General features: G+C 41.8%; 1 protein-coding gene across 5 annotated transcripts in view; it reads right to left on the bottom strand.

Moving 5' to 3' along the window:
- Positions 1–632: 632 nt before the first annotated feature.
- Positions 633–12,374, bottom strand: part of ankrd44 (ankyrin repeat domain 44) — a 34,139-nt gene continuing 22,397 nt past the window's right edge. For 4 of the 5 annotated variants that reach the window (XM_042426118.1, XM_042426120.1, XM_042426117.1 and 1 more), the window contains exons 14-28: positions 11,963–12,103; positions 11,420–11,485; positions 10,577–10,688; positions 10,136–10,207; positions 9,156–9,357; positions 8,486–8,573; positions 8,238–8,355; positions 7,056–7,278; positions 6,792–6,879; positions 6,059–6,142; positions 5,754–5,899; positions 5,537–5,619; positions 4,844–4,926; positions 4,438–4,529; positions 633–3,631 (exon numbers count right to left, since the gene is read on the bottom strand). In XM_042426118.1, the coding sequence (XP_042282052.1) occupies positions 3,372–3,631; positions 4,438–4,529; positions 4,844–4,926; positions 5,537–5,619; positions 5,754–5,899; positions 6,059–6,142; positions 6,792–6,879; positions 7,056–7,278; positions 8,238–8,355; positions 8,486–8,573; positions 9,156–9,357; positions 10,136–10,207; positions 10,577–10,688; positions 11,420–11,485; positions 11,963–12,103 (1,858 nt within the window). In that variant the 3' untranslated portion in view covers positions 633–3,371. The remainder of the gene's footprint in view (positions 3,632–4,437; positions 4,530–4,843; positions 4,927–5,536; positions 5,620–5,753; positions 5,900–6,058; positions 6,143–6,791; positions 6,880–7,055; positions 7,279–8,237; positions 8,356–8,485; positions 8,574–9,155; positions 9,358–10,135; positions 10,208–10,576; positions 10,689–11,419; positions 11,486–11,962; positions 12,104–12,374) is intronic. The other variant, XM_042426121.1, reaches the window with a different exon arrangement.

Below are 12,374 nucleotides of genomic sequence, written 5' to 3'. Positions count from 1 at the left end.
TAACATTCTATGTTTTTTTGTTGTGTTGTTTTGTTGGTCAAACATAACAAGCAATATTATAATATATATATATAATGATTATTATGTATTATATAATTATTAAAACATCACCTCGGTTTCTGGTAAATTGTGATGGCCATTTTCTAACATTTTACAGACTAATGCCAAAAATAATTGATGGATCCATCAATAATGACAATAATTGCAGTTAATTGCAGTGATACTGGAGTCGATTAAAGCTGCATAGTTTAAATTACAATTGAAATGATGACAATACGTTTACTGTTTTTTGGTGTAGTTTCATTTGGAAAACAAATATCCAGGATAATTTGACTTCAAACCAGCCATGTGATGAGTTTCCTCTCTGTTTCAGAGGTATCATTGGGATTTTTTCCCCCTCGCCTCTTATTTTCCTCAGTTTGTTGGCTGTTTACAGACTGTGAGTAATAATGACTAAATTGATTTACACACAAGCAAAAGCAGTAAAGTTGGAAAATCCTCCTCATCAGATTCAGCAGCAAGAATGTGTATTTTCAAAGACATAGATTATGCTGTGGATAATGAAATGAAGCGCATACATGTCTTATGATTCACTGGAAAGAAAAGAAAAAAACACACACAGCTCCACACAGTAACTTCAAACAGATTTTTATAATTGTACAATTATAAAATAAAACAAAAGGGTAGCTGACAAACAGCCCTCAGCATGTCGTACTGCATCAGGAACTGGTATGAAAATCATCAGACACGTGACGATAGCGATTGTCAGGACTGGTGAAGCTCATGTTCTGGTAGAAGAAGAATAATACTGGCAGACAGATTCAGTCTCTCAGCAGACTTACAGCTCAGGGACAGCAGAGGCAGGAAAAAACTGTGCTTGTTAACAATATGTGTGCTTATCAGGCATTAGAGTCGTCTCCATTCCAATCTTCAATTATTATTATTATTTCAATTTAAAATAAATTCATTAATATACACCTTTTAGTCCATTCTGAAAGCTAAACTGAGAGAAAAAAAAAAACATGTTCTTATTCATCCTTTCTTGTTTAGAGCAGAGATATCACTCAAAGTCTTCTGTGATGGAGACTTTTTTTCATACAAAGATTTACGTCCACATTATATACAAAAGCAATTTCATATCAGTACCTAAAGTAACACACTCTTACACCCACACACACACACACACACACACATACACACACACACACACACACACACACACACACACGCAACAAACTTAAAGGATCAGTCCGGTGATGTTCTAGATTTTTTTCATTGACAATAACAAAAATATAGAATATCACCAGCCTTTGAGGAGAGAAAACAGTGGAGTGAGACACCATTTCACTGAAAACACAATGGTCCCTCATGCAGAGCAAACCCCGCTAAAACTTTGTCATTCAATGTAACATAACCTCTCACGTTATGTGTCACATTACGCTCAACATGTTAAAGAATCAGCTCACCCAAATTACAAAAAAATATCTGGTTTCTAGTGGATTCTAGCTGTTTATCTGCCAGTTTATCAGCTCAAAGTTCATTATCTCCCTTGGAAACAACAATTGACAAAACAGCAACACTTCAAGGTCCATTTAATAGCTGTGGGAAAAAAATTACAATAAAATGTGTTTGTGATTTAGGTGATCTGATCCTTTAAATGATACGAATATTTTTAATCTACTAACACAGGCTATGTTATAAAAGAAAACAAAAAATTAATAGACATCAAGGCACTGGACACGTTTGAGACAATGGCACATAGCTGGTAGGTAGACGAACAGAGGGGGAAGGAGCGGAAAGTGGTCAAGGCCCTGTGTCATTTTACATTTAAGTGCTGGCAGTATTTGTACCATCGTGTAAAAGATCGAAAATATCACAATGAACTGAGACCTAAAAGAGCTTTTCATCGTTTTTAGTTTTTATGGAAAATCTGGGCTTGCGGGATAAGAAATTTCGAGCTGCGCAGGAGGGGAAAGGTGTTCATTTTATGGTAGAAACTTTTTAACAAGTGGCCATTGGCTACCCTGCTCTACAAAGTGCAACCATGCACTACAGGTAAGGATCGACATGGAGTCAAAACAGTGCAGGAGGCCGTTCTAGACCACAGGATAAAATGCAAAAAATCTACACAAACCCTGTGTCCATCAGTGTGTTGTAGTATCCTTCGTGGGCAGTATTTCAACATCTTACGATGGCTGGAAACCTCACAGTTCAGCCACAGCTCAAAACCAAACAGAGAAATTAAAATTTGTGCTTTCGTTGTTAAATGAACAGTTAACAGCAAGCTCTTTGTACCGGTTAATGTGACCCTTCAGTACCAACCCCGTCTCCTAGAAATTACTGTTAGATTCTCATTTGTTCAGCCAAATACGTTTATTTGCTAAGCCACGCCTACTTTTGAGTTATCCAATCAACCGTGCCGCTCACACATTCTGTTACATGATGAATTACATCACATTATGATGGACACTAACTTCCAATTCACTGTGATTTTAAGGTGGTTTTAGTATTTATTAAAAAAAAATTAAGAAGTTAAACACGTCCTGTTCACATCAATGTTGATTTTTAAAATATTAAACCACAATCTTTCACTAACTGCTTTCTGTTAACCGTGCTGTAGTTCCTATGAGCAGATATCATGGAAAACAAATGAAATATGTTGTCAGTCAACATTTTTACGCTAATTAGGACATTAACATAATTTCTAGGAGACCGGGTTGTTGAAACATGTTAATTATTAATGTGTGAAAGTCCAATATTTGGTACAACAAGCCAAAATAATAAAAAAAAAAAGATTAAAATTACACTTAACTTTCTTAATGGTCTACTTCATTTTGTACAAACAGTTAAAAATGGCTTCTTTTTTTTTTTTTTTTTAAGACAGACAAGTCTCAGAGGCGAGTTGCTGTGCCATGCAGAGACTGAGTACCGAGGTCGGTTTGGATTTAAGCACCCGTGAGTAGAAAGAACGAACCATGGTGTAAAGATAACACAAGCATGCAGGCCCAAACCATCGTTGGCCTGGATCAAATTCTTCAACCGCAGTTTCAGGGAGCAACTTATTGGGCTGCAGTAGTCAGTCCAGGGCAGTGCAGCTGCTCCAATCACTGTTTTTGGAAAAGGGCACTAAGAAAAAGCGCTGCAGGGTCTCCAGCTTGGTGTCAGCGGAGTGATTCTGTACACGTTCCCCACATGAAGAGCAGAAGATACAAACACTGCAAACATCCACGCTGGGTCTCAACCAAGTCTCTACCCTCCTCCCTCGAGGGTTTACGGACTAAAAAAAACACTGCATCGTTCCACCGGGGGAGAAACTAAAAAGTTCAGGTGCGCACGTCGAGGTAGGAGGGTAGAGAGTCGGTTCGCAGGGGTCAGAAGGTTTCCGAGTCCTCGGAGTCGTTCTCGGTGGTTCCCTCGCTGGAGGGTCCGGAGGGGTTCCTGGGGCTGCGTGGCCCCCGAGGGCCGGACCCTGGGCCTTTAACCCCTTTGTGGGGCAGCTGCCTCAGCAGGGAGCCTGGGGAGGGAGCCCCGGAGCTGCAAGGGGAGCAGAAAGGCATCATGGTAGCCAGAATGAGAGCCAGGCAGTCAGCCACCTCTCTGCTAGGAGCGCAAGCCAGAGCAGGGGTCAGACCTGAGGTAGAGAGACAGAGAGAAAGAGGGAGAGAGAGAGAGAGAGAGAGAGAGGAGGGGAAGGGACGGGACAGAAGCAAAAGGGAGGAAAGAGGAGGAGAGCGAGACGTAGACATGGAGGAAGCGGGGAAGGCGAAGCAGAAGACAAAGGAGGGATGGAGCAGCATTCCATTAGTGTTCAGCCAGCTGACACGGTATGCAAACAGAGACATTGGGGGGGGTACACAGAGCTCACAGGGACAACCACAGCTGAAACACATCGCTACACAACAAATACATTCAATAACTTCTGTATTGACACATGGCAGGCAAACAAGAAGCTTGTATACAGTTTAAACCAGGGTTCCCACTGTCAGCCTGAGGTGAAACTCCATGACGTCTTCATGACTTTATTTATAATTTAGTCATGAAAAGAAATCATACAGAGCGCATCCATGACCTGAAAATGTTATTCCCTCCAGGTCCACTGAGAACACCTTTAAAAAGGGATAAACAGAATCAGCTTCTAATGTGATGACTCAGCAAACCATAAAGTGTCCAATGATATTCCCCAGTTTGCCAAGAGAAATAAATCTCTGACTTCCCTCGTGTAGAATATTCCTTTCTGAACTCTATGATCAGCGGGAACCCTGTTAAAGATGAATCCAACTGCAGCAACACACGCAAAATCACATTGTAACGATCCATTAGTAAAGTAGAGTTCATGCTGGAACTCAGAGAAAAAACATTCATGCCGACCGCGACATAGCATGCAGATAAGAGCCTCCATAGATCAGACCAGATCAGACCAGACCAGGTTCGTCCTACCGTTCTCATCCACCGTCTGAACATTGGCTCCTCGGGACAGCAGTTCCTGGACCGCCTGCTTCAGACCGCTACGAGCTGCCAGGTGGAGAGGACTGACAGACGCACAGAGACACCAGCTTTATAAAAGTAATGTCAAAAAATACATACATATTGTATCTCTCCTCTTCTACGTGCTCTAAATCCCCCCCCCCCCCCCCCCAATATCATACACCCTTAGATGAATAATTTGTCCCGACAACTCAAATTTGTCAATGTTAACTATTATTATTGAATCATGTTCTTTGTATAGAGAGATAACAGTGCTAAGAGGGAAAATATATGATTATACATTCTTTACACGGATCAAATTACATTTATGTGTTTGGACAATTTTTCTTGTCTGTGGACAGAGATTTTAGATACTAACGTTTGCAGCGCTGCGTTTGTTGCATTTATGAGCACCGAGTCAGGCAGCTTCTCCAGGATCAACAACGCACAGTCTTCTTTTCCCTGTGAGAAGAAGACATCAGGTTACAGTCAAGTTCTACCAGCTCAGATAAACGATCCCAGGCGCCACATAAAGTCCTGAGCCCACGTTCAGCAAAGTTCTGGAAACTACACTTCGAAATGCTCTAAAGAATCAATTTAGGAGTGAAAATGTTCTTTGCTGAAAGTACAGTAATCACATGATTAATCACATCCAGGCTCGGAGAGGAAGAGCCAATCAAAAACAACTATTTCACCTCCGTTTGTCCCGTTGTTCTTTCTTTTTAAAAATGTGTTTTCCCTCTGTGTGAAATTCTTGAAAAGCTTTCAGAATTTAGTTTTTTTTTTAATTTAATTTGTGTCATCTTGACATTTCCACCTTTACAACACATTAACAACAAGTAGCCTGCAACCATTACTGTAACAGACGTCTGCAGTTTGATTCCAGCAGTGGACCTTTGTTGCATGTCACCTCCTCATCTCTCTCTCCCCTTCGTTTCTTGTCTACTCTCTACTGTCGCTATGATAAAGGCTTCAAAATGCCCCCAAACACACTAAACACGACGCCAACTGAAAGCTCCAAAACTTGAAGTCCCTCTGAGCAGATGTGTGAAGCCCCCTAGAGGACACTTACATTACTGCAAGCTAGATGCAGGGCGGTGTTGCCATCTTTGTCCATCAGACTGAGGTTGGCACCGGCGCTGGTCAACAGCACCTCTGGAGCACAAGACAGAATCAGCATCATGTCAGAACACACACACACACACATCTAGTATGTCTAATTACACCTAGAGTCAAATGTTAAAAAAACAACAACATAAACACACTAGCAGCCGAGTAAATCTACATACCGAGGGCCCCGATCCTGCCCTTGTCAGCCGCCATCATCAGTGCGGTGCGACCTGATTGGTCTACAGCATCAACAGGTGCATCGTGGGAAAGGAGCAGCTGGACACAGTCGACGTGACCCGAGAACGCTGCAGCGTGGAGAGGAGTCCTACAGGAGGGAGCGAGAGGAGGGAATGAAAACAGAAGATACAGCAGAGCAGTGACGGTACTGTGGTGTCAATTAACTGTACCTGCACACACACACACACACACACACACACACACACACACACACACACACACACACACACACACACACGTGTCTCACCTGTCCTTTGCGTCCTTACAGCCAGCGATGTCTGATCCCATCGCCTCCAGCAGAAGAGATGCACAGGGCTCATGGTCATTCACCCTGTTAGTTTAAATATAATATAATATTTCACTGACTGATATCAGCTGTCGAAAACGAAGAAAAATGAGGAGCACAAACTTTATTCCTGCTGTTCAATGTCCAGAGGATCACAACATTAGATAATGCTCATTTATTATTGCTAATATATTTATTTTATCTCATCATTTGTCTATTATATGCTGTTCAAATCAGTTTCAATACTAAAACAGGATGAATACTGGAACATGATTATCAGCTCTTTTGGCATTTTTCTATTTCTCCTACGTTTTTGAAAGCATATTCTGAGCTGATCGCTGTTAAGTGTTTTGTCCTTTGGCAGCATTTTTTTTTTTTTAAATATGTAGAAACTGTTGCAACAGTTTGTAGTTGATTACCAAACAGAAAATTAATCAGCAGCAATTTCGCAGATCGATTAATCATTTCAATCATTAAACAAAAATCCCAAACAACTGCTGGATCCAGCGTCTGAAATGTGAGCAATCGCAGCTTTTTGTCACCGTTTAGACTTTTAATCCAACAAAACAAACAATGTGAAGATGTAGTAATAGTACTAAAGAGAATAACAGCTGGTAATAAAAATAAACATGACTTGCAGCCCTTTCAAAGAGTGAATAAACAGTGAGCAGTAATAAAGCTTCATGTGACTTACACAGCACAGTGCAGAGGAGTGAAGGGGTTCCCATCAATACAGCGGCAACCTTTCTGCTCCAGCAGAACCTCCACACACCCCTCATGACCTACAGACACACACATATATAGAGTCAAGTCAAGTCTAGATTGATCTGAATCATCATCACACTTAATACCAGCGCAAGTATCAACATGGTGTTCGATAATAACAACTTATAAACCAATCAGAAAGAGATAAATCCATAAAACAAGTGATTACCAGTCTACATAAGATAACACTGACCGTAGTAGCAGGCCCAGTGCAGCGGCGTGTACCCGCTCTGGTCTCTGAGGGGGGGCAGGGAGGGCGGCTCGGAGCAGGCGATGCTCAGCAGCTCGCTCAGCCAGGAGGCGTGGCCTCGGGCTGCGGCAAGGTGGATGGCTGTGCGACCCCGCGAGTCGCCGAGCAACACCGAGGCTTCCTGCTCCAACAGACACTGAATACACTCCTCCTGACCACACAGCAGCTGCAGCACAGAGGATGTGTTTAGATTAGACCAGCAGTACTGCTTCATGTGCATGAACTCGCGACTCGAAACTATGTGATTGATAATCCATTACAGTGAACACTTAGTCATCTAAATGTATCTGTCAAACTGTTTATGTCTTCCATGATGTGTGTAGTGGAATTAATGGAGACTCACTCCCTAGAAAAACAGGAAATTTATTTAAAAGCTTATGAAATGTTTTGAAATATGGTCAGCACTCATGAAGTTTCAACAATTTGTAGTTAAGAGGCTAAAAGAAGCTAAACCACTGGTATCGTACTTTAGATTGGTATTGAGAGTATTGATCGATTATAGTATAAAACATTACGGACATGTAAATACAATTAAGCAGATATTTACAATTTACAAATGTGTTAAAATTGTGAGATCTACATCACAATAAATTGTGACGATAAATATATTGATAACTGATAATTATACAGGAGTCAGATTAATTGGAAATTGTAATTTGAGTAAGAGGTCCATAATGTCAGTGATTTGATAAATATGGTTTACTGTCCAGCCCAGATGTTCACATCATAAAATATTGCCATTTTCTGTACAGGTTTCCAATAATTATAGACTTTCACTTATTCTGTCTTTTAGTGATGAATTAATAATCTAAATTTCAACATGGAATTGCAGCTTTTAAATCAGGCTTTTTGTTAATCTGTTTATTGATCTGTTTATTTATCATATTCCATCTCACAGTTCTGTTTTCCCTCGTCAGTCTAAAGACAACCTTCAATCCACTGAGCAGTCGCTGTCTTTAAACTACAGTCATCATGAAATGGACACAAATGAGCTGTGAGATAAAATATGATGAGCAGACAGATATTATAGACATGTCAGTAAATTGATATATTTAGCTATAATCCAAATATTAATAAGGTATCGTCTAAATTCTAATGTTACAGCAAGTTTTTTTTAAATCTTACCCCGAGGTGCAGCGCAGTGAGGCCGTGGTTATCGGGCACATTGACGTTGGCTTCCCTCTCCAGCAGCAGCGACACGGCGTCAACGTGACCTCCCGCCACCGCCAGCATCAGAGGAGTCCTGCAGACGATGCGTGAGAGAAAGACAAGACAGGAAGCGTTTAAAGAGGATGAAGCGAAAGCAGCAAATACATGGTAAAGAAAACAAACAAACAAGAAGTTGGGGGGGACACAAAAGAGAAATCACTCACTGTCCCTGAGAGTCAGTAACGTCTACCATGTCTGCACTGTCGGATTCATCCAGCAGGAGGCGCACACACGTCGTATGACCGTTCATCACTGGAGGGAGCGAGAAACAAAGCGACAGAGATGTTTATTAATAGTCAGTTAGATGACACATCAGCTCAGTGGGAGTGATTATTTGAGTTTGGGTTGAGGAAAGAGATATGCCCAAAAGTAAAAACAACATTACACTCCTACGTGATTGCTGAACATCATATTCCAAAACCTTGCTCATTAATATGCTGATATAACCTCCATTCTTCTGGCTTTCCACAAGATTTTGGGACCTGGCTGCAGGGGTTTACTCCCATACAGCCACAAGAGCATTAGTGAGATCAGGTGCTGATATTACAGGTGTTCTGGTTCACAGTCAGCGGCCCGGTTCATCCCAAAGGTGTCAGCTGGCGTTGAGGTCAGAGCTCTGTGCAGGCAGGTCCGAGCTCTTCCGAACCAAACTGGGAAAACCCATTTATATACAAACCCGGCTTTGTCCGCATACTTTTGTCCATATAGTGTAAAACAGCTGCTACAATCCAGATTTAAATGTAATCAAAGTACCAGACACATGTTGTGACAGAGACACAAAAAGAAAACAACCAAAAACAATTCCATCAAGGTGATATTGAAAGTGAAGCCCACCTGCCAGGTGTACAGGTGTGCGTCCGTATTGTGTGTCGGTGCTGCGCGGCGACGCCCCCTGGCTGAGGAGGGTGTGAACGCAGTCAGAGTGGCCTCGGAGGGCAGCCAGGGCCAGGGGGGTCCTCCCTGCCTCGTCCCCCTGGTCCACCTCCCTCTCTCCCTGCAGCAGCACCTCCAGGGCCTGAGCGTGGCCGTGGTACGCCTGCAGAGACAAACGCTCACAAATCAGCCACCAATGCACACAAACACACATATATTGTATAACATTGCATCAGCATGTTATAGGTAATAAAAGCTTGATTAGCGGATTAATTTGTGCACAAATAAGGAAGCACAGCAATTAAATTATAATTCCTGTTTATTACAACTTGGGTCTTATTGTCATAGTTTTAGCCACTGTTTTTATCAGCTATGATAACGTTGTTCAGATCTACAGTACACTGCTACCAATCAGACAGCATGGCGGTCTGATCAAGCCAACAAATACAAGTTAGATTAAAACCTGTCTGATCGTCTGATTGTTTGTGTTTTTTGCTCCATCTGACTTCTTTTAAGAGATGTTACAAGGTTCCCAGATCTCAGCTATCAGCTTAGTGAGTAAAATGTTATATCTAATAAATTGTGTTCCTGAGACAATACAGAGGAGCTCAATATTACCTGAATACTTTTTAGTCCAGACTGAAATATGTCTGTAGCACAGAGTTAGAAAGCTGATTCATAATCTTCTTTACTTATTTTCTGATCAGATTTAAAGCTGAATTTTTCCAATTTTAGACTATTTTATTTAGTCAAGGTTCTCTGCTTAGACAACTTTTAACTTTGACAAATATAAATATGCTTTACATTTAACAAAAGAAGCCAAAGTAAGGTACTGAAAGAAGTATTGTTTTGGTTTGGGTACAAAAACTGTGATAGTAGTATCAAACAATAAATTTCATGAAGACATCATGCTGTCTTTTGTGTGTGTGTGTGAGACTCACAGCGAGGTGCAGGGGGCTCCTGGCGTTCAGGGATTCAGGGTCGTCTTGGTGACTGTCGTCTCTGTCCAGCAGCTGCAGGTCACAATGACACACATCAGCACATTTCCTTCCAAAACCAACACCAAGCCTGCAGTCAGTTTACTTACCGACAGTCGACCCGTATACTGTATCAAACTCAAATGGCACTAGTTTAGCTTTGAAAAACTTCGATGAATCAGAGCCAACAATGAAACAAGAGACACCAGAAACCTGGAATGTCGTTGCGTGGTGTGCAGTGAAAATATGATCAGGCAACAGATGGAGAAAACGCCTGGAGTCACTATCCAACAATATAACCGTTTCCTCCACGTAGCCTCAGAATATCACAGACCTCAGCATGTGGTGAGTGTATGTGTGTGTGTGTGTGTGTGTGTGTGTGTGTTTTTGAGTGTGTAAACTGACCAGTTCCAGACAGTGCCTGTGTCCGTAGGCAGCAGCGTAGTGGACAGGACTGTAGCCCTGTTTGTCTTTCAGTGAGGCCGTCGCTCCACTCTGCAGCAAGAACTCCAAACATCTGGAAAACAACACAACACCTCACTTGTCACTTAAGATGGCAACTCACTCAACGCCACTAGTGAGCACTGAACAAGATCAGGATTTCAAGGTATGATTGTTGAGAACTCAATGCAGACTGAAACCAAACGTGTCACATATTAGGCAGAAGAGTGTGTGTGGCTGTTAACGGGCTGGTTGATTTCTGGAAGTGTGTGCAAAAGTTATCCAAACAGAAGACAGAGTTTGTGTATATATGTGTTTTTGTCCATTTCCTGTCTTTACACTGAGTGTTAACTGTTATCTGAAATCCCTCTGTGGCCGTCTCACCACCAAACCACAATTTATTTAAATTTCTTTTTGCAGCTGTGAGTAGTTTTTTGCACTGCTTAGTGTATAGTAACAGCGAACTCAAAGATCCAGGATTTTGATAAAAGTTAGTTTGTTTCTCAAGTGAAAAGTTATTTCATTATTTAAAAAAAACAACAACCTCCCAATCAATTTTAAAAAGGTTTGGAGTCCCATTAACAAAAAAACCTACTCCACTTGCTCAGATAGTTTTTCGTTTATTTTATTGATTAATTTTAGTTAGTTATTCTTTAACTTTTATTATGATTATGAAATCAGCATTATATGAATTATTGTAAAGGAGGCTAATTTAATTTCTCTTTAAAAATAAATAAGATCAAGTCAGTACACATAATGTCTCGACTACACTTCATTTGTAGTATGTGTGTATTAGTGTGGACTCACAGTGCCGCCTCTTTCTCTCTCTCCGCCTGAACTCCTTCACTCTCTGACTCCAGAGCCACACGACGCCTGTGGAGGGGTGAGAGCAGGAGGGTGGATGACATACAAGAGGATAAAAACATGATCACACTCAAACAACAGCCTCTTTCATGTGGTGGTACCTACTAATGCCAACAAGTAAGTGGATAACTACTGTATGTTCTGTGCACTGCGTCGTCAACTGTGGGGCTGCCAGTCCTGGAGGCTGTGCATAACTACCACCAGCGCTACACCTCAGTATCACCTCCCGTTACCATGGAAACAGAGAGGTGTGGACCATCAGGTTTCTAAATCCAGTAACAGTAGACAGCTACCCTGCTTTTCAGTTTAACACCAGGGAAACGGTGTGAGGAGGAGCAGTCTCTAGATTTCCACTTCCTCTCCTCATCAGACGGTGAATAATGTGAGAGGATTTGAAGGATTCTTCTTTCAACTTTTCTTCTCATACAGTTTAGAAACAACAAATGAGAAGGACTGGAGGAGTCTGTGCGTTTCCTGGTTTCTCACCTCCTGTCCAAGTCTGAGGCGGCAGCATAGTGCAGGGCGGAGCGCCCCCACTGGTCAGTGGCGTTGATGGCGGTGCCACAAGCCACCAGAGTCTCCAGACACTGATAGTGGCGGCTGGCGGCCGCATAGTGGAGGGGAGTCCTGGGAAATAAGAAAGACAGAGAGAGAGCAAGTCAGGCAAACAGATCACACAACATATGTAGTGTATATGAGGATTTACGTGGCCTAAAGTATGTGGACAGCCGAAAAAAGTCTGTATCAAGTCAGGAACACTTTGGAACAGCTTTTGCTCACTGTAATCATTTCTGTACATGCTGCCCAGTGAGATGTTCCTTCCTAATGTGTTTTCAGTGGAAGTGATGGGTGTCAAAATCCACAGTCCTCATTCTGTGCAAAAATGCATTCAAATGTT

Source organism: Thunnus maccoyii, chromosome 11 (assembly GCF_910596095.1).
Source record: "Thunnus maccoyii chromosome 11, fThuMac1.1, whole genome shotgun sequence".
Taxonomy (NCBI): Eukaryota; Metazoa; Chordata; class Actinopteri; order Scombriformes; family Scombridae; genus Thunnus; species Thunnus maccoyii.
Note: the sequence above shows the minus strand (reverse complement) of the source record. Positions and strands in the feature narration are given on the sequence as shown.